General features: G+C 34.5%; 1 protein-coding gene across 1 annotated transcript; it reads left to right on the plus strand.

Moving 5' to 3' along the window:
- LOC18604510 (L-aminoadipate-semialdehyde dehydrogenase-phosphopantetheinyl transferase) lies at window positions 5,232-10,464 on the plus strand. Its single transcript, XM_007037033.2, has 6 exons — window positions 5,232-5,488; window positions 6,632-6,747; window positions 7,498-7,630; window positions 8,377-8,621; window positions 9,274-9,445; window positions 10,122-10,464. The coding sequence occupies exons 1-6, from the start codon at window positions 5,486-5,488 to the stop codon at window positions 10,299-10,301; spliced, it is 849 nt and encodes a 282-aa protein (XP_007037095.2). The 5' UTR covers window positions 5,232-5,485; the 3' UTR covers window positions 10,302-10,464.

Genomic DNA, 23,075 nt, shown 5'->3' on the forward strand with positions numbered 1-23,075 from the left:
CTATGTTTTCAAAATAAAAACATGACTTTCTAATAGCCTTGGCGGACTCAGTTGGGATAGCCCTCGGCCAAGGTATCCCAAATAACTGAGTATGATAATAATTTTTGGCATGAGCCAAGCTTTTTAAGAAATTCATAAGCCATACTGATTACTTGCTTTAAATAAATTGATTTCATTTGGTTGAAATAAGTTGAAAGATGATAAATTACAGTTTGATGAAATGTTTTAATAGTCTCCTTTTACTCGACTTTAGATATTTTGAGTGATGTTTGTTTACTCACTAGGATTTTATAATCTCACCACCCTCATTTTCACCCATTTCAGGCTCAGAATAGATTGTAGATAACTGATATCTGCGAGGATTACAGTTGAACTTGCCACATCCAAAGACTATAGGTTCATTTCTTTTGATACTTTTGGTCATTCGTGGGCCCACGTGTCACTATAAATTAAATTCTATACTTTGGTTATCTGTATTACGGTATGTAAGAATTTATTTTGCTTTTACGCTATAAAAATTATTTATGCAATGTTCTTAAAATATCGTTTTATGTGAAAATTGAATATTTTATTGAATATTTTTATTTTATTATAACAGTCATAATTCCATTTTAAACGAATATTTTAGACATCCAAAATTATTTTTGATTAAGAAATATGTGTTTTCCACTTACATACTATATTTTTAGATGATTTTGAGATTTTGAGATAAATGACCAAAATACCCCTGTGAGATGGAAATTATTATTTTATTTGTTTAAGTTGGAAACAGTTTAAAATCTTTTAGAATGTGGTATTTGGAAACAGTTACCCACAGGGGAAATGAGAAGCTGATATTAAAGTCTTGCGGGGTTTCAGTTGACATTCCGGGTAATGAATGTCAATCGAGACGTCGCAACAATTGTCACAGGCTCGATGGGAGTTCCGGGTCGTGACAGCAAACCAAGGGTTTTGTAACCCACGGGTAGGTTATTCTCCACTTCCCAAGAGCATACTCGCCTAATGTTGTAACTACTAATGGAATGAATTAAAAAAAGAAAAGAGCACACAAGTCAACATAATAATATATAGACATGTGTCATACTCCACCACATATGGCTAGCTTGTAACCCCACTAGCTTGAATTTCAAATCATTGTGCACAATGGCCAGCGTTTACTGTTACTAGCTACAAAACCTTAACTTAAGATGCTCCAATAAAATATTTAAAATCAGAATTTAAGGGTGAACTCGTTCATTCGTACATATCAGACAGATGGACAAGTACCTTGGACAATATCACTAACAAAATTTTCCTTTAACAAAATAGGCAAACTTTATACTAAGATTGCCAACAGATGGTTTCATATTTCAAACGTAACATATTCAAACTTACACTCAAGCATGAGTGATATAATAGAGTTGACTATAGCATGGCTCATGTAGCATTCTAATTCAAACTCATCTTGAAGAGTTAAAATAGTAAAAATGCTTATTCCCCATGTACAAAAACTATTAGTATAATATACATGTATTTATACTATAATGCGTTTGGAACACATTTAAGGTCATCGACTCAAAATCATAATTTCTAAGAAGTCATTTAACAAAAGAGAAATCAAATGCACAATTGAACCAAACATGCTTATACTTAGCAAAATACGTTCAAAACATCATATTTACTCATAATGGAAAATGACACTTTCTCTCTAGCCTCCAGTTCACTGAAGCCTTTGCTCAATTTAGAATCCTTGAGCTTCAACAAAATTTATTAAAACCAAAATTATGATCAATTTCCACAATTCCTTTTAATTTTCATAATTTGAAACTAACTTGTCAAAAGTCTAACTAATTTTTAAAATCTCCACCAATTTCAACACAAATTGTCTTCAAATTCTTAAATCCAAAATCTTTATTACTCAATTCAAGTGGGTTCTTACCTTGGTGAAGTTCTTGAAGGCAAAATCAACAAAACCCTTAACTCAAAAAGAGAGTTGAAATTGTGGAGAGAGAAAGTTAGAATCAAAATCCACCAAATTGAAGGCTTAAAAAACACAATCTCACCTTAAATTCAAGTTTTAATGCTCCAACTTGATCAAATTTGAAGAAGAAACGAAGGACGAAGAAGAAAAATGTCAGAAGATAGGAGAAGGGTGTGTTGGCGTGAAGTACAATGAGAGAACTGGCTCCCCTTAAGACTTGTGAGGAGTTTGATCCCTTAAGTAAGGGGTTGATCCCTCCGACATAATTTTTAAGAAAGGTATTCCCCTTAGGGCTGTGCAAACGGGTAGTTCGATTAATTCGGTTACTGGATATCCAGTAACCGAACTTCTATATAAAACTAACAGAAACCGAACTGAAGTAAATAACTAGCTGAACTAACTAAAACTGAACTAACTTGGTTAGTTCCGTTCGGTTACCAAAAATCGAACTTAATAATTTTTTTTTTGTATACAAATATCAATCCACCAATGATTTTAACACCTCCTTTACCTCTCTCCCACAAATAAAAACATAGATAAATAATTAAAAACATAAATAAAAATAACAATAAATAATCTTTGAGTAAATAATAACAAATCATTAATAGTATTTAACTAGATTAAAACAACAACAAATAGTCTTCAACAACAACAGAGGGGGGTTCAGATGGAAGGAAATATGTAGGAGATAAGGGTGGTGCAACAACGAGAAGTGCAATGGCAGGTGCTTGGGTTGGATTTTCAGCAGTAGCCTAAAATATAAAATTGAAGAATAAAGACTATCAATAAAGGCTAAACTTTTTCAAAAATAAGATAATATAAAATTGTTAATTTGATAAATATTTAGGAGTATATTTATCAAGTATTAAACCTTACTTGATTACCTTAAAGATTATCAAGTACATTGTCCACTGTAATCTTTGATAACTCTACAATACATAAACAAGAAAGTAAGAAATAAAACAATAACATATTAACATATTAACAATTTGTCACTCAAGCTCTTGGTGATGTTCTTAGAATAATTTTCATTTATCAGGTTAGAAAGTGCATCATTTTCTTCACCACTAAGCATCGAAACTTCAGGGTGTAAATCTAGAAAAGATGCTTTACTATGATTTGGGCTAACATTATTAGAGTTAATAAAACATTTAAACTTTGTTAAACTTGGAAAATCTCTTCGCCTTTGGCAAGCACCCAATGAACCCCTCTTGCTAAAACCCTTCAAGAAACTAGCTCCATCAATCCACCTCTCCTTCAAACTATATTTTCTGGATAAGGCTAACACTCCAACAGATGCTCAAGAGTCAAATGGTACAAAACAAGGAGACAAACAAGCTGCCATATTTGCAGCACAAAACCCAATTCCTTAAACTTACAATTCACATAAACCAATATGTTCAAGCATCAAATAATATGATACAAATCATTGCTCAAACCTAAATGTTAAAACCCAAATGATCAAAATACAATTCATCCTTTGAAGTAATTCAGCATTGTTTTTAGAAACAAAATATAAGGCAAAGTCAACACAAATTCTCATATTTCAACACATTGATTTATCAAAGATGGTCCCAAATTGCACTAACGAATGTTTTACCATTTTCCTAAAATGAAAATCAATCAATTTACTAAAAAAAAAACAAATGGAAGCAAAATTAACAACAATGCTCAACTGCAAAGAATTAAAAACCCACCAACAAGATCAAAAACCCAAAATAAACATGACCTTCAACAACAGATTAAACCATCAAAAGCAGACAGAATTGGATAAAAGTAAAATCTGTGAAAAAGACTTGAAAGAACCAATTTTGAAGCATTGAAAAAGAACAAAATAAGGAAAATAACAGTTGGCTATCAACAATCAAGCAAAATGATCTGCAACAAGACAAGAATCCAAGGAAACTGCACCCTAAGAATAATAAGGAAACTGCACCCCAAGAATCTAAGGAAAATTAAATTAGATAATCATCAAATTTCTCCATTTTTTATATTTTTTAATCAGTGTTGTACTATGTTATACAAATAACAAATAACATCACTCTCTCCTTGTATTTGGATGGCCACTTTCAATGATAAAAAAAACCAAAAAAAAGAAACTAAAAAAACCAGAAAAACGTAAAATGTAAAATGTAAAAACCAAAAAAAAACTAAAAAGAATGGTGAAGCTTTCGCTAGATGAACGATGGCAGAAACTCAAAAAAACTTACCAGTCACTTGATGAGGGAAGGCCCAAAAAGGTGAAGAATCAAGGAACAAGGATGGCAACAACTTGGACTTGCTAAAGATGAAGCCAAAAACTAGAAACTAGAAAGGGCAGTCGGTAGAAACCAGATCGGGCGAGAGTGGAGATCGGACGTCGACGGACAGTAGTCAGCAGAAACCAGAAAGGGCAAAAGACGAGAGTGGAGAGTGGAGATGGGAGTCACGGGAGATAGGACGATAGAAACTAGAAAGAGGAAGTGGGGATCTAGGCTTAGGAATTTTTTAGGTAAAATCTCCAAAATGCCCTTCGATTAGTTCGATTAGACATTTTCTTAACCAAAACCGAACCGAAGTAATCATACTAACCGAACTATCCTAATTGAATTAACTGAAAAATCGAACTAATCAAACCGAAAAAATCAAACTCATTTCGATTCGATTCGGTTATTCGACTCGATTTTTATTTGCTCACCCCTAATTCCCTTTTTAGTTTCTTGCTCCCTTATCTTCCAAATACCCCTTTTTACTCGTAATAGTAGTCCTTGATTATGAACTTAATAACATTTAACTTAGAAAGAAGTATTTCACGCGTTCACCAAGTAATCAGTTCATTTTACCCTTATATGATAAGTCAGGGTTCTACATTACTTATCAATATACTTTTCAATTATATTTGAGGTTTTAAGTAATAATAAATTTTATTGTCAATTCAATTTAAATTTTATTATTAAAAAAATAAATCACTTAAATTTTAAATTAAACTAAAATATTAAATGATATTTTTTTTGAACATTTTTATTTTTTTCCTTTTAAAATGAAGTTCTAAAAATTAAGAAAAAAATGAAAAACAATAAAAACAAAAAGACAATGAAAGGAAAAAAAATAAATTTTAAGTTTAAAAATTAAACTAAAATTTGCATTTCTCCAACCATTTTAAATTTTCCATTCAGCATTTTATTTTTATTTATAGCCACTAAACATTATTTGAGATTGGATATTCATTTATTATTTTTAGATAAAATTATTTAATTACTCAAAGCTTGATAGGATTAGTTCTAGGGTGGGAGTGAGATTAAAGAGCTTTGTGGGTGATGACAGAAAATAGCAATATTTCCCTCATGGACAGATCTTGCCATTTGAGGGAAAGGCAGAAAGCCCGAAAGTCCCAAGTGCCTTCTTTTATCCCCCTCTACTTCCTCTCAGCTCACCAACCGCCGGCTGCCAACTTAGTCAGCCCCGAGGAAATATCTTTGAACTAGAAAGGAGGAAAGCTTGCGGACTAGGAATTTCGACTGCGCACAGCCAACATTGCTAGCTTCGATGGTAATGAAACCAAAAATAAAAATACAACTTAGCTATTTTTCTTTATTTTTATGTCAAAAGAAATAGTGGGTCAAAAAGTTATGTTTGTTTGCTTGCTTTGAATCCTTCTGTTGATGCAAAATGGTTCGTTTTGATCAGAAAACCTTGACATGTAGATGCTAAAATTGTGAATAATAATGTAAGCAATAGTCTAAATTGCCTCTATTAGTTTTGGTTATGCTAAAGTTGGGTTCTCATGAATTCCCATAGCCTGTTACTTTTAGGGAACAGCATAATGTATAATTAGTTTAACAAGCTGGGTTTCACTAATATATATTGGAACAACTGAAATTTCAATTTGGGCAGTCCATGCTAATCAAGTAGTGTCAAGCTTGAGCTATGGGGGAATTTAGCTGGGGATCTCGAGTAGGAATGGGAAGCCAAAATTTTATTTGGGCTTTGTTAAATGTTTTTAAATTCCAACATGACAGTAGTAATAGAAGCTTAATTTAAATGGTTGGTCAGTAACCATAAGATCAGGAACAATGCTATTTAATACCATTTGTGAATGGTAAATAGTTGCACAAAATATAATTACTCTAAGATTAGGAATAGTTAGCAAATTGAAAATCTAAAACATGGGCCTTAAAGTTCTTTGATCAAAAGGAAACTTTCATCTTCTCTTAAATTAGCGTGGGAAACAATATCTTGACGTGAAATGTGGATTGTATCAAGATCTAATTGGTGGTAAGCAAATATATTTTCCCCAATTATCTATTTAGAACTTTTATTCATGAAATTAAATATATGTATGATATTTTTGTTACTTAAAAAGTGTCATATTTGATTGTGTTTTCTACTATCACTTATAGAGCTTTCGATGTGAGGAAAAGTACACTGAGTAAAACTTCTAATGAGAATGAGAAACCAGTAAAACCAAAGAGCCATGCATAGCAGATGCTTCCTATTGCAATTTTTTTTTTCCGTTTTATTTTGTTATTTCTTCATTCGTGGCCAAGAATGTATAAATAGAGAAGATGGAGACAATGAGTAGAGTTAAAATATGGATCAAAAGAAAAAGAAAAAGAGTTTAGTTACTTGTCTTGTCTAATCCTTTCCAAATGTTGTATAAATTTTAAAGGTTTGTTTTGTGGTTGGTGATAGATGGAGAAGGGAGTGCAAAGATGGGTAGTAGACATATCAACATGGGACCCATCTACTGATGACTTCTCTTATGCTCTTTCTCTTCTTCCTCAACATCATCACTCCTCCATCACCAGGTCAGCTTTCGGTTTTTTGCTTTTTGCCTCTGGTTTTTGGAAACTGAATAATCATTTTATTTAGTAGATTAATTAAGCCACTAAAACGTTATCATTGTTTTCTTTTCTAGGAACCAAATGCTAGCTTTTATTTTAATTTAACATGAGAATTTTTAAGGATAATGCATAAAGTATTCTTTTATTATTAATGAAAAATAAGATGAAAAGAATAACAGGAATTTGTGTTAGATTTTGCAATACTGGGAAGGAAATGTTATCAAAGGTGCAAGGTAGTGAAGGCATATTCTAGGTACGAGGGTCATCACATCATCCTAGGTACAAGCATAAAAATGAAAAAGTGCTAACCAGTGAAGTGAGGCACTAATTATTTTTTATATATAGCATTAAAAGAAAAGCCCTCACCCTAGAGAAGTGAGGCACTAATTATTGTGTGCGTTGTGTGAGTGTGTGTGTGTGTGTGTGTATAGTTCTATGCTTGAGCAAAGATGCCTGCCTGGAGGAATGTGGCCATTTGACTTGATTTGCATTGCACCTTGGCACCTAGGCTTTTCTAGGTGTCTGCTTGACAATACTTGCTTGGAGCCGAAAATGATAAGTAACTAGAATCCACTTTTTTTGCATGGAAAAGAAAAAACAACTGATCTCTAATGGCAATATTTGTATATTGCTAAATATGATAAGGTGCTTGAAAATCTATGGACAGAGTTTGTCAATACTAACAAAACTTTCCTTGCATGTTTACCTTCATAGATTTGTGAAAAAGGATGATAGAAAACGAGCACTGATTAGTTGGTTGCTCCAATATGCTCTTGTACATGAGGTGCTGGGGATTCCATATCATGAGATTGTCATAAAACGCACATTGGAAGGCAAACCCTTTCTGGTATGACAGAAGTCAGCAAATTCATTCTCTAACTTTAATCAATTTCCAGTGTTCTTTCTTTGGTTTCATTGTAAAATGAAGATTTTATTGGATTTTGGATCGCAGGTTTTCTGCATTTTATTGTTAGGAATATAGCGGAACTTTTGATTGAAGCCATTTGATTTTATTTTCTGTTGTGTATGAAGATAGGTGACGACGAATTGAGTATGGCAACATTCTCATTTAAATTAGGGCAGTGAGTTTGATCATATTAGCAGCAAAATTCCTGTTTTGGGCTGAAGGAAAAGGGGTACTGCTTCTAGGTTCTGATGATGATGATGTATTTGGTTTTGTAAACTTGGTGTGTTATAAATTGTGACTACTCATTCACATTGTCACTTGCAATGGACAGATTAATAGAGCATTTTCATAAGTTGTAGAGATGGTAGATTTCCATTTTCTTGTATCATTTATCCCATCCTTGGTATTTGTTCCTGTGATGATTGATTGGAAATCATTGTAAATATTTTTTTTGTTAATGTCTCTTGATCTTAATTCTTTTTTTGCCTGTAATGTTATTCCATACCTATTGCAATGTTTACTGTAACTTTGTTTTTCTTTCCTTTTCTCTATCTCTCTCTCGAATATGTAGAGTTTGCTTGGACTTTCCCAATTTTAATTTCAATGTTTGTCATCGTGGTGACTGTGGCAATAGAATCTGAACCTCTATGCCTTATCATCTCTTTCTCTCTCTCTCTCGCTGACAGGAATGTGGTAGAGTTTGCTTGGACTTTCCGAATTTTAATTTCAATGTTTCTCATCACGGTGACTATGTGGCAATAGCATCTGAACCTCTATGCCTCGTGGGGTTGGACATTGTTAGCCATATGATTCCCGAGAAAGAGACTGTTCTGGAATTCATTCAAAACTTCTCTTCATGCTTTTCAAGTTTGGAATGGGATCAAATAGTAACTGCTGGAAGTAATGATGAAGTGTTAACTGAGTTTTACAGGTATGTTTGTACAGAATCTATTAAAAGTTGCTAGGAAAACTTTGAACAGTTGAAAAGGCTTGACTTTGATTGTTAGTCTCAGAATTTGATCACTTAGAAAATGTTAACTCAGAAGCCTGTCCCTCTACCATTAGAATTCTTCATCTTATCAATTTTCTGTTGCTTGAGCAGCCCAAGATCGTCAGAAATACAGATTACATTTAGGGCCCATGTGGTTGAGGAGAAAACAGCTGAAAGAAAAGAAGATGAGGGCTTTTACAAACCACTCAGTCCCAATTCATTGCATTAGTTATCATAAAGCAACTACTTAACCGAAGCCTGAATTCAGGATTACCAGCCCAATTGTCTCTGCATTAATTGGACATTTATTAGAGTTTTAGTTTCTGTCCACGGCTAAATATATGGGTACTTCATGTACTCTTAGTTTGGTGCTTTTTAAGGATATTGATCAGAATTATTCAGCTGGATCATAATCAGGAAATCATTTTGAACCCATTCGAAGCAAATTCCACAACACAAGGAATCTTCCATTATTGTTTCAAACTGCATGTTAAACTCCTATACTTGTCCAACTGTAGTTGTTGGTGTAACATGCATGGATCTTCTAGTTTAGAGTTACCGGTACTTCTAACAGTTTAGACTTGTTCTGTAGATATTGGTGTCTGAAAGAAGCATATGTCAAAGCTACAGGGAGTGGATTAGCCTATGGATTACATAAAGTGGAATTTTATCACACAAGCTGGACAGACATATCTGTTAAAGTTGATGGAGTTCGAAACGCACAGTGGAGATTTTGGCTCTCTGAGCTGGGGAAAGGACACTACGTGAGTCCTACATCAAGTTTTCCCCTTTATTATTATTATTATTTTTTTTATTTTTATTTATGTAAAACCACATCTTGTAGATTTTAAGAAATGTGCATTGTGAAGTTCTGTTTGAGAAGGGTAGCAAATGATGTTCAGTATCTGCATCAAGATATGAATGGAACATGCTGTGCTGCAATATATAAAATCACTAAAGAAAGAAATCTTCCTTTAGCCTTAAAACTGGTCTGTTGTTAACCAGCCTGTTACATAGGAAGGATTTGTATTTGGTAGCATTTCCATCAAATTTGCACACTTTCCGCTGGAACTGCGCCATGAGGTACCGAAATAGTTAATAAGTCGGTTCTAAGCTGAGCAAGAAACCTACATTTTAGGTGGAACTTTGAGATGCTAATAATTTCTATAATACAAGTTTTAAATTTTTGATAAGCCACTAGTAGCAAGCATAGTACAAGTTATATTCAGTAAGCCAATCAGACCAAGCACAGTGGCTGTTTCTTCTTCATCTCTCTCTCTCTCTCTCTCTTGAGAAAGCAGCTGCTTGGTCAATAATTGCTGTTAAGTTTGGTAGACGGTAGCAAGCATGGCTAGCTGTTTCTTCAATAATTCATAATTGGCTTGGTGCTAGGTACTTAATTTGTTATCACTGTAAATAAAAGCTTTTCTTGAATTTCAGGTATCAATTGCAAGAGGTCACCCAATATCGGCCACTGAGAGTTACAAGAGAACATTAAATCAAACAAAATTTAATGAAGAAGAGTATAATGAGGGACTTCTTCTTCCCAATGTGAGTTTTGTCTGGAGAACTGTAGAAGAGCTTTTTTTAGTCATACACAAAGCAAAATCTTCTTGTTGAGGGGAAAAAAGTACAAGATGATGTAAAATTTTTAAAATACTTTCCAAGGGGATATTGCTGTGGTTAAAACTTGGGATTTGAATCTTTTGACGAGAAGGTGAGATTTATTAGATGAAAGGGTTTTTCATTTATATATATATATACATATATATGTATACATACATATATATGTATACATACATAAATATATGTATATATACATGCATATATGTATATATACATGCATATATGTATGTATATATATATATATATATGTATGTATATGGATTCATGTTTGATGTAATGATAGTGTACGACTTCGTTAGTGTAATAAGTTCAATGTGGATGAATGATTCCAAGAGAAAGGTGAATTGAAATATTTGAAGTTTTAAAAAAAAATTCAATTTTTAGAATATAAATTTTTTTTATCTAAGTATCTTATTTTTTAATTAATCAAGAATATTGATTTTTTGTGAAATAAAAGAAGTTAAGAACAAAAGTAAAATTAAGAAGAGAAAGAAAATCAATATAATAGTTTTTATAGAGGTACGGTCTCTGAGCTTACATCTTCCCTTTAGATTCTTTAAGGATTTTAAAATTCACTATTGAAATGAAATTTATGTTGGATTCAACCTTATACGCAAATATGAAAAAAATCAAGAAATTAAAAATATAACACAGTAGAATAATAAATTAACATTTAATCAGAAAAATAATCAAATTCTATAAGATCAATATTTTTGTTTTTCATATAATTTTTTAATTAATTATGAACATTCATATGTTTAAAAGTTACATATTTTACTCTAAATATCGTAATCAAAAGCCAATTAAATAAGAGAATAAGATGGTCTAAAATCTTGTAACTAAAATCTTTAGTTCTTCACCTTTAGGATTTGTCAAATGTTTAGCCATCAAAGTGTTTGGCTTCTAATAATAATCCACGCAGTGACTGAATAAGACTTTCTCAAAGATAGAATTTTACTTGTGCTAGCAAGTTTTGTTTCTAAAACATAAAGACAAAAAATTCTTGCCGAATCTTATTTTTGTCAAACAAAGAAAACTATTTTTCTTTTCTTATTTTATGAAACGGCTGAGAAGTGGTTAGAGGCTTGGAGTTTTAATTTGCTAACATAATATATTTATCTAGCCAAACTAAGTTGTAACTCTAAATACAATAGTTGTATTTTAATTCAATTAAATCCTTGTGAACTTAATTAATTTTTCACTTTATTTTGGTCTATTCCAATTAAGTCCAACTTAATTCATTATCTTTATTTAATTTCAATCATGTCACTTAATGTGTGTGACTCATTAGGCTTATAACATGTTGGCATTAAATATAAATCCTAATCAAATATCAATTTGATAATTGATTTATATTTATAGATCATGAGCTGCATCTAGTAATACATCATGACCACCCAAATGTTAGAGAGTTAATTAAAGAATTTGACTAAGCCCTTTAGTGATAAGCCTCTTAGTGCAATACGGTCCTTTCATCAAATATCTTAGATATATCATAAAGCATGGGTCATTGTCTACTTATAACATTCCATATTAGTTCTCATAATTCATGACCAATCTTATGAATTTAGGAAACTAAATTTCTTTAAATTCATCATGCTTTGGCCAAATACTTTATACAAGTTAATCAATAATTGAGAACAAGTGAGATACATCGCCTGATATCACTGGGAGTGATGAATCCTCTCTTGACCACTCATTCACCTTCGCATGCTTCATGGCATACCCAAAAACATCCTGTTTAAGCATTTAGTCGCCTCCAAATCCATAGGGGTGAAATCAAAGTATGTCATTTTCCATACAAGATGACTTGATGTCTTAAGTCTAAGGACTAGTTGCACAACTATCACATGAGAACATATTCCATAAACACTCGAGTGAAACACCAAATGGAGTTCTCATAAGAGGTCATGTTCAGTGAACTTGTTCTTTAACAAGCACCTAAATGTTATCCTCAAGTATCCTATATACTTTAATCTATGAGATCGATTGCTTATTTTTCAAGTAAGTAGGCTTAACATGTACCAATCTTTGAGCATTGTCAATGCTTTGTCTTGACAATACAATGACAAAGAACAATTTTATAAACATAGCTTTGATGCATAGTGATCTCATAATTGTAACAATTTTACAATTCTCTTGCAAAGCTTTTATGTTCCATGGGTTTCATCCAATTAGTACTTAATAACTTCTTATTATTGCACTAACATGAAGGAAAACCTTTATCACATATAGTCATGCGATTAAGTATGCATTAAATGACAATCTATATTCCTTGACCAATCCAATTGGCTCAAGGGCATATACCAACAATTCAATGCAATGTCTTTTGTGGATTAAGCATAACTTTACAATATAATGCCTTTTATGGATCAAGCACAATCATTTGCCTTTTACTTTAGTTAAGATATAACCACTCAAACTACCTTTTAACTTGGTTAAGGTATGATTACCCAAGATGTTACAATAAATAAAAAGAGGGGAGCTGAATTGACTTTAAAGGTTGAGTAGCTAAATGGGTACAATGTTTAGTGAAAAGGAAGATAGGAAATTAAAGCACAATAAAATTGAAGACTTGTACAAATGTGAGAAGTGAATGAGACTAATGAATGTTGAGAGTAGTAATATTCTTTTTGAATTGTGTTTTAAAGCCTTCCAACCTTCATAAATGTGATAAGAGCTTCTAGCTATAGTTGTTGAAGCTTTTGAGGTGGTTGGATGTACATTTAATGCAAAAATAGTCATTTTGCACTCTGTCCCAAACTTCTCTGTCCGAAACTTCAATGGTCACTATCTATCGATTGATTTTATGATACACCGATAGATGACCCTTTATATTTTTAAATTTTGCGCTCATTTATTGATAGATAGCCTGATTTTATTGACAAATGCAAGTTAGAGGGTCCTCTAGGAGCTTTCGGGTTGCTATCCATTGATAAATTCGAGGAATCTATCAATAGATGGTAGTGGTCTTTGAAACCCAAATGCCAAGATGATCAACTATCGATAGATGTTCCATCTATCTATAGATTGGCTCATTTATCAATAACTATAGAACATCTATTGATAGATAGAAGGCAAAATCCCTTTTCAAAGGGTTTTTGAATTGGTTTTTGATTTACAACACTTTGCCTTTTCTTTTTAAAATATCTCAAGTAAATTTTAACCCTTTTAAACATCTGAAAAACAATTTTGATTACTTGTTTGTCATTTAAACACTTAGAATCAAATTGAAGCAATCAAATTGAATATGTGATAAATCTAACATTCTCTTCCTTTTTGATATGACAAAACATTGAGCAAAATTTGCTTTTCTTTCTTAGAAAAAACTCCCCTTGATTTCATGCACTAAGTTTGTTGAAAAATTGTTTTTGCTTGGAGGTGTATGAGCCCCCCATAAAACCTTGCATTTAAAATAGAATTGACTCCCCTTTTAACCTTTGCATTTTCAAATCTTGCATTTGAGATTTTTATTTTAAGTGATGAACTTTTGAGAAAACAAAAGATAAATTTTAATGCATCTCGATTCTTCCCCTTTTGTTATATCAAAAAGTATTGAGACCATATGGAGCAAAAGAAAAACAAATGAAGCTGATAGAGTGTGAGAAGAGATCGAAACTAAAAAAAATACATGGACTTTGTTAGCATTAGAAAGAAAGGAAAACATACAATATAAGCAAAGAAGTGCAACCATATCTATAACCATATCCATATGAAAATATACAAGGAAATTCAGTTATAGCTATGTATGGATAACAAACCAACACCGATAAACAACTAACTACATTCAAAATGTAAGAAATAACAACCATGTAAAGAAATCCGAAAGAGGTAAGTACATAAAAAATAAGTAAGGACATCCGAAATATGTGTTTAATCAATAATACATGATGCATGATAGTGAGATTGACATGTAGTCATCTAATCAAAGAACCCAAAATGTGAGGCGAAGAGATGTCTCCTATGAAGACTCAAGATAGTGGTGGAAAGCAGGAGTGAAACTCATCATCAAAATCCTACAAGCATTGCAACATCTTGTGACTGTGCGCCTCGAAAGCATCCACACAACTAGTTAGCCTACTTTTCGTGGTCTCCATAAATGAGTCGAGTAAAGGCTCGCTCGACATCAAAGGTAATGGAGGCAAGAAAATCGAAACTAAATGCACCAGGCTAAGTGCTAGACATATCACTAGGATAAGTGCTAGGGTGACCCTTATCCTCCATTTCATCGATGAGAATCGGCTCATCAACGATGTCCTTGCCCACTAATTATTCTTAAGAACGAATCCTAGCTTGTTAATGGTGTGTTCATCAATCAGGTTAAACAAAGTATGTGACATCAGTGGATCACAATTGGTGTCTACCTTAAATTGGTCGAGAATCTCGCTCATAACCATACCATATAATAGCGTTTTAATGCCCCTATTGATGATCCTCAACATGTCATCATAATGAATTTCGTAAGGTTAATCCTATGGTTTTTCTTGATATGATAAATGAACCAAAGGTCCTCACCTATGACAATGGAGTAGTTGAACCCTTGAGGTTGGATAATGTGGGTGATGATCAAATGGAGCACATTATCATAAAAGGACAACCTTTTAGCACTAGAAAGGCCCTTGTCACTAGGATGTGGATACACAAACATGGACCTCAATTCAACATCATCAAAAACATACCCGTAATCCCTTTGTTGGACAAGCAAATGTAGGATGCGATCTAAGAGACCCTGAGTAACCAAAATACGTTTCCCCATAACATACGTGTCAAACTTATCACATGCGTCATTTTTTCCCTGGTGATAACATCAACAAATTTGGTTTCAGCATTGAAATAAAAGATGCACACTAAGTTTTGTTAGAATTTACGATTCAACTTAAGCATGTAGGTCCAATCTAGACACTTAAACGTAGTAAGATATGAGAAATTAATTAACTCAAGGTAATTAAAATAGATAATGCAACCAGGCATTACCTTGATCTCAATGAAGTCATCTTGGAATTTTTGCACATGAGATGGATAAGAGAAGTTACGTTGAAAGGAATCCTCAAAAAGGTGTGAGGACGGGCCGGTAGTGGTGAGGCACTATAGTTTTGTTGAAAGGTGGCTTTGGTTCGTTTTAGGTGGTGACTCATATTGGGAATTTTAGGGATTGTGGAATTGGACACACAGATTGGAAAAAGGTTTACTAGATTGTGTAGGAGAGTGAGGAAATTGAGTTAATTGGATCAATTTGTCCCAAAAGTCAACAAAATCTAAGGATTGGAGAAAGGTTAAACCTAGGGTTTGGGAAAGCCTAACTCGAAATTTGTTGGAAATGCAAGGCTAATTTGTGAAAATGTTGTAGTTTTAAGGCTTGAAAGTGTTAGAAAAACACTGTAAACGGATTAGAATCAAGGAAAAACACTTTTGAGGGGAGAGGATTTGAGAGAATAAGGGATGAGGTGTCATGCGTTTGGGAAGAAATGTACGACCAGGCTACTTAACACAAGTTGTCTATAGATAGATCATGAGTATCTATCAATAGTAGGACTAAACATTTTTATATTTGGCTATTAACCGTTATCTATTGATAGATGAGGCACAAAATTTTTATTTTTGGTTCTTGTCTTCTTTATATCAATAGATATGAATGATCTATCGATAGATAGGCCATGAGGGGTTTTGATCTTGGCCTTTGGAAGCTATCTATCGATAGACAATGTTGATATATCTATAGATGTCCTTAGCTAGCTTTGAAAAACAAAGTTTTGACTTTAAAAAATGAGCAAAAAGGTTTAGAAATGAGTTTTTTTTTATTAAAGATGAGTTCATAACTTGTGCAAAAACACTTGAAGCAATATTCGGACCCAATGCAAGTGAGATTTTTGGATTAAAACTTGGATTTTTCTAAAAATTTGTTCTTTTCCACAAGTTTTGAGTTATTTCTTGAATTGGATGGCTATGCACATGTATGCAAAAATGAGTGATGAATGCATGAACATATCTTAGATCAAATTTGTAGAAACATACATCTTAATATGAAAACAATCATTTAGCACTTTCATCATCTACATTATCACAAAGTCAAAAATGTTCAAAGTAAGTATGCACTTCATCAACTTAAATTGTTCACCTCAAAATCCATCAAGAGTATCTAAATTTTCATCATCTAATTCATCTAAGGTGGATTCATAATACCTAATTCACTTCTTATTTTGCAAAATTGTTCTTTATCAAGCAGTTAGTGAAAATGTTAGCTAATTAGTCTTTGGTAGCAACATATTCAAAAACAATGTCTTCCTTTTGAACATGGTCTTTAATGAAATGATACCTTATTTCTATGGGTTTAGTCCTAGAGTAATGGGTGGGGTTCTTTGTGGATTTATGGCACTAGTTTTTTCACTTTTAATTAAAATTCTTTTCATACCTAGTCCATAATCTTTTAATTGTTGCTTCATCCATAGCACTTGAGCACAACAACTCCTGATAGCCATATACTTAGATTTGATAGTGGATTGAGCTACACTATTTTGTTTCTTTGAAAACCCAGAGATCAACATACTACCTAAAAATTGGCATGTACCGGATGTGCTCTTACTATCTATTTTGCATCCACCAAAGTCGGCTACCAAATATGAATAGAAGTCAAAAGTGGAACTCCTTGGATATCGTATTCCTAAATTAGTTGAGTCTTTTAAGTACTTAAAGATTCTTTGGCAACACTTAAATGAGTTTCTCAAGGAGAAAATTGAAACCTAGCACATAACGCTACACTAAAGCTTATGTTTGGTCTACTAATGGTACGATAGAGTAAGGAACCAATCATGGGTCCATAGAGCTTTTGATCTTTGGGTGTACCTTTTTCATCCTTGTGAAGCATTGTTAAGGTGTTCATTGGTGTTTGGTATATTCTTGTACTTTTAATACCAAATTTCTTAAGCATGTCTTTTGTACACTTAGTTTGACTTATGAATCAACTTTCTTTTGTTTGATTTACAGTCTAAGTGTCACGAACCAATTTCCCGAGCCATGACCGGCGCAAGAGCTCAATGAGCATAGCTCACTAAACTCAAGCAAGCCTATCCATTTACCTTTGCTTAACAAATTTATCATATCATGCATACAGACACACCTTTTCCCGCGTGTGAACATAGCCAAAACACAATGGCATTATCGATAATAATATACATGCACTATACCAGTCATGTATTTAGCAATTTACATTGCATACACATATTCACATTGTTAGATTGTATTCATAATACAAAAGGACCCATTAATTCCAGTGGAGACATTTACAATAAAAGGGATTACTATCGAATGCCAGACACATACCTAGGAGATGCACTACGGGGACTCCTCGATCTGGGGTCCAACAGTCACTTGATCTGAAAACATGAATTTTTATAAAACGTAAGTACAATACTCAGTGAGTGAATATTAGAAGGGAACAAGCAATCTCAACTAGGAAATTTGACAATCATGATGCACCGATTGAAAATAAGGCCATTTTCATCTAACTACTATTCCAAACCCTTTTTCCCTTAAAACAAGCCATCCTTCCAAAATAACAATAGCAACATGTAACACATGTAAACTTCTAAATTTCAACAAAACAAACGCTTACATATTTGCATTTACAACCATATACCCATCATCAACATGCACACCATCCCATCATCATCATCTCATATGCAACGGCTTATGCGCATATAGTCGGGTCAGCAATGACTTATGTGCACTCCTATTCGCACATAGCCGGGTCAGCAACGGCTTATGTGCACTCTTACTCGCACATAGTCGGGTCCAAATCAACATGCAAAGAAGCATCCAATGCATATCATGCATTTTATCATATTGTGATAACACATAAACCATTGTATAGCACATTTTCACAATATAAAATCATTATACTAAAAGCTTGTTCCCAAGGTACATTTTCTAAGACAAGTTGGATAAAATCTTTCATATTCCCCAAAACAAGTTTGAAATGCAAGTCCACTCACCGGTATCGAAAATCCGAATTCCAGGTGCACTCGGACTAATAGCCTTCAGGCGTAATTCTTTTGTCTTTTCCGGATGTCTCACTACCTTGACAAATAACAAAGTCGAGAAATTTACTATATTGTCCCTAAATTGATATAAACTAATTTAAATTACTAATGCTTGATACGTAAATGCAAAAATACGTCCGATTATCGCTTAATCGCGGTATCGATTAAATTCGACCAATCACCTGATTAATTTGCGATTATGTCCAAATCACCTCCAAATTAATCCATTTCTCCTCTAATACCTTAGTTTACCACATACCATTTAAATAAAGCCAAATTCAGCATTAGAAGCCTCACAGTTCCTTATAGAAAAATTCAGTCATTTGGTGCACTAGCATCGAAATTTTTCTACATAACCGTTTCACCTTAATTCATTATATTTCCAAGCCATTTTCCTTGAAATAAAAACAATCCCCCATTGATATTCAGTCCTCATGGTTCGACCAACAAGGAACCCTAGAGAAATTGAATATTTCTTTTGTGTTTTTATTCATAACCATGCTTAACTATCCCTAAACACTAACATAGTCTAAAATCAAATTATTCCAACAATAATTCCTCTTCCATACCCATTTTTCAGAATTGAATTCATCATGATATCTCAATATTCAACCATGGAAATCAAGAACAAAAGCATAGGTAAGCTAGATATCAAGGAGAATTAAAGAAATTTTAACTTACCTAACTTGTTTCCTTGATTTCTTCACTTTTTCTTTGAATTTTCACCTAGGTTTTCTTGTTTTTCCCTTTGTTCTTCCTTTTTTCTTGCTGCTGGTTGCCTAGGCCGAATATGGTGAAAGAGTTGGGGATTTAATGGGCTGATTTCTATAGAAAATAATAAAATAATCCAGCATGCCACGTGTCACATGCTTATTGGCCCAATTTTTAACTTTTTGACTTTTTCTTCTTAATTTTCCACCACAAATATTCTGGTATTTATCCAATTGTACCACATTTAAAATCCCTTGGTCTTGACAAGTGCTGGGGTGAAAAGTTTATCGATTTGCCCCCAAGACAGAAAAATTACGATTTTGCTCCTATACTCTGATATGTACCGGAATCACATTATTTCTACTTTTCAACCTCAAATAACACTATTATTGATCAATATTAACCAAATGGGGCAAAAAAAAATCATTTTATAAAGATTCCCGTTTAGTCCTCTAGTGGCAAAATTACCATTTTGCCCTCGTGCTCTAAAAATACCGGGAATCACAATTTTTCACTGCTAAACATCATTTTATACTCCAATAATCATAATTATATTTCATATAATTATTCTTGGTCAAATGTGATCAAATCTTGGCTAGAAATCTCCATTTAATCATCATATGGTAAAATGAATGTTTTGTCCCTAATCGATCAATTTTCCTAATGGACTCCAAATTGGACCTTGAACTTCGAATCACTATTCTAAGCCATTCTATGGGTTTCAAAATTTTCAATTTCCTCTTATAATTTTTATTTGAACCAGTTGAAGGCTCGATTTAACTTAGTTTTGCCATTCGGTACAATACCATCTTTTAATCGAGCTTGACAGGGTTTCACATTCTCCCCCACTAATAAAAATTCGATCCCCGAATTTAAATTCAATGTAGAGTGACTTACCTTTACTTATCGAAGAGGTGTGGATGCCTTGTCCGCATCTCATCCTCAACTTCCCACGTCACCTCCTTTAAATCCTGATACCAACATTATCACTAGGGGTGGCTCCACCCTTCAAGGCAGCCCTTTCTCCCTTCCGAGACGAGCAACAAAGGGTATCTATCAAAGCACTTGGCAAGCAGTATCACTCAACCTCGTTGCCAAGCTCCTGAATGTACCACATAGGCTGCCATATGCGCCTCCTTCAATATCTCTCTCCTCAATTCATCATTATCCAGCACATAAAGTCTATTTCCATACCTCAACATTTCATCTGTGCCTTTGGTAAATATCTTTTCTTTCTTTCCATAAGGATCCTCCAACTGATCCTTAAGCTCCTTAAGGTGTCTAACACCACTAAATTAACTAAGGTATTTTTATCCTTGATTCGAGTTACGCAGGATTTATTTTCTTATTCAGTCATAAATACCTCCTTTAAAGGAGTAGGTACCACTAAGTATTCTTCTATCCTAACACGATTCTTACTCAATCGATGTGCAAAACATGTAGAAATAAGCAGATGGGTTAAACCAGGCTCAAACAACACCCAAGCATTCATATCATAGATAGGAAAAATACCTGAGACCACTGCATTTGAGGTCCGGGCCTCTTAGGGAGTTATAGCATACACCCTCGCTTGGCCTCCACCAACAAAACTCTGAAGTCCGGACTCAGATGGCCTGCCTTGAGAGGAAGTACCAGCACCTCGACCTTTGGATCCACTAGCTTTCCTATCAGACGAGGCGGCGAATAAAGGAGCAAACGAAGCTGGCTGGGTGGAACCACGAGCAGAATCTTATGATTGATGAGCCATTGTACAATCCCTCTTAATATGCCCAAGTTGACCACACCTGAAACAAACTCCCGTAGCACGAAGGCATCTTCCTCTATGTCGTCCCCTACAAGTATGGCAAGGAAGGATAAGTTGACTTCCTTGCCTCGTATCTTGCTATCTTCCAACACTTAAGGTTCTTTGTCTTGCCACAATACTAGCACTAGGCGAGTCACTCCCCTGCTGGGGTAATCGTGAGTCCCTCTGTGGACCCTGACGGCTAAAAAACGAACCACCACTACTGAAATCTTTGTGGCCTTGATAACCCTCTGTTTTGACCCTTTTTGCTCTATCCCTCACAACCCTACTCTCACTAGTCCTCATTTCAATTCGTTGAGCACAATCCACAACCGCAGAGTAAGTGTTGAAATCTCGGGAGGCCACAGCCTGAAACAATGGTTCCACTAATCCATCCACAAACTTTTGGATTTTCATCTCCTTTGTGGAAACCAAGTAAGGTGCATACCGAGATAGCTGCGTAAATTTTATATCATACTCCGACACCGTCATGCCCGAAGTCTGCACCAATGCCTCAAACTCTTTGGCTCTGGCATTTCGCACACTGTGTGATAAAAATCGATCTAGGAAGGCTGTACTAAATTCACTCCAAGTCAGTGGTGTAGCATCTGTTGGCTTACCCCTTCGCATGGAGTCATACCATTCCTGTGCTACGTCCTCCAATTGAAAAGCTACTAGCTCCACTGACCTAACGCTAGAACACCCCATAGCATTACAAATCTTCTCCATCTTGTCTAAGAAAACTTGGGGTTTCTCCGATACATCTGACCCCGTAAATGAGGGAGGCTTAAGCTTTAGAAAGTTAGTGAGTGAAACCTCCATCTGACCTCTGTCACCCTCAAGAGGTTGGCGGTCTGTCTAGCCTTGGGAACTAGAAGACTCTTGCTCCACATGTCTCCCCTCTACTATCTTTTGTATATCCTCCATACGGGCTGCCATCATTTCTACAACCCGATTGACTCCCTGCAGACCCGTCGCCAAGCCCTCAACAATAATGCCTCTCACCGGTGGCCTAACAGTATCAGCTAAGGGCTGTCCCTCATCTCTCCTATTCACAGGCATACTCGCTCTCACCGGCCTAGCGACCCTGCCACGTCTACCTCGGCCCCTACGGGTGGGTGCGCGTGGCCGATTAGTCATCCTAGTAGGGGCATCTTGCTCCCCCACTTGTCTTAAGGTGGCTCGTGTCTTAGGCGGCATTCTTACCTAGACAAGAGCAAACACTTGTCATTAACCACAGTTAAAGAGAAAAGGTGGTTTCTAAGATTGGAAATCTATGCGGTCCCTTGGTCGTAAAATGTGCCGCGATTCACACTTCACAACTGAATTTCCCACATAAAAACCCAACACTTCACTGGACCAACAAATGAAAGCCCTAGGACCTAGACAAACCTAGAGCTCTGATACCACTTTTGTCACGACCTAATTTCCAGGGCCATGATCGGCGCATGAGCTCAATGAGCATAGCTCATTAAACCCAAGCAAGCCTATCCATTTACCTTTACTTAACAAATTTATCATATCATGCATACACACACACACCTTTTTCCGGGTGTGAACATAGTCAAAACACAATGGCATTATCGATAATAATATACATGCACTATACCAATCATGTATTTAGCAATTTACATTGCATACACATATTCACATTGTTAGATTGTATTCACAATACAAAAGGACCCATGACTTCCAGCGGAGACATTTACAATAAAAGGGATTACTATCGAATGCCAGACACATACCCAGGAGATGCACTACGGGGACTCCTCGATCTAGGGTCCAACAGTCACCTGATCTGAAAACATGAATTTTTATAAAACGTGAGTACAATACTCAGTGAGTGAACAAGAAGGGAACAAGCATACCATAAGGAATGTTTATCGAAATCATGATGCATTCATTTTCTCAAAACCATGCAATTGTTTTAGCTCCTTTAAACCCCTCATGTAAACCCCACATGAGTAAATCACTTTACAAAAATCCATGCTCAACTATGGTACCAAAGAAATGGGAAATATGGCAAAAACCCACAAGTTAGCAAAATGGACAGAAAGTTTCTCGCTGTAGCGAACTTCATTCTCGCTGCAGCGAGAACCAGAACATCAAGGAAAAAGTCTCATTTTTCCCTTAAAACAAGTCATCCTGCTAAAATAACAATAGCAACATGTAACACATGTAAACTTCCAAATTTCAACAAAACAAATGCTTACATATTTGCATTTACAACCATATACC

The sequence above is a fragment of the Theobroma cacao genome, chromosome 3 (genome assembly GCF_000208745.1).
Source record: "Theobroma cacao cultivar B97-61/B2 chromosome 3, Criollo_cocoa_genome_V2, whole genome shotgun sequence".
Classification (NCBI taxonomy): Eukaryota; Viridiplantae; Streptophyta; class Magnoliopsida; order Malvales; family Malvaceae; genus Theobroma; species Theobroma cacao.

Coding starts and splice junctions, on each gene's coding strand:
- LOC18604510 (XM_007037033.2), top strand. Junction 7,631..8,376: donor TGGAAGGCAAACCCTTTCTG/GTATGACAGAAG, acceptor TCTCGCTGACAG/GAATGTGGTAGAGTTTGCTT. Junction 9,446..10,121: donor AGCTGGGGAAAGGACACTAC/GTGAGTCCTACA, acceptor CTTGAATTTCAG/GTATCAATTGCAAGAGGTCA.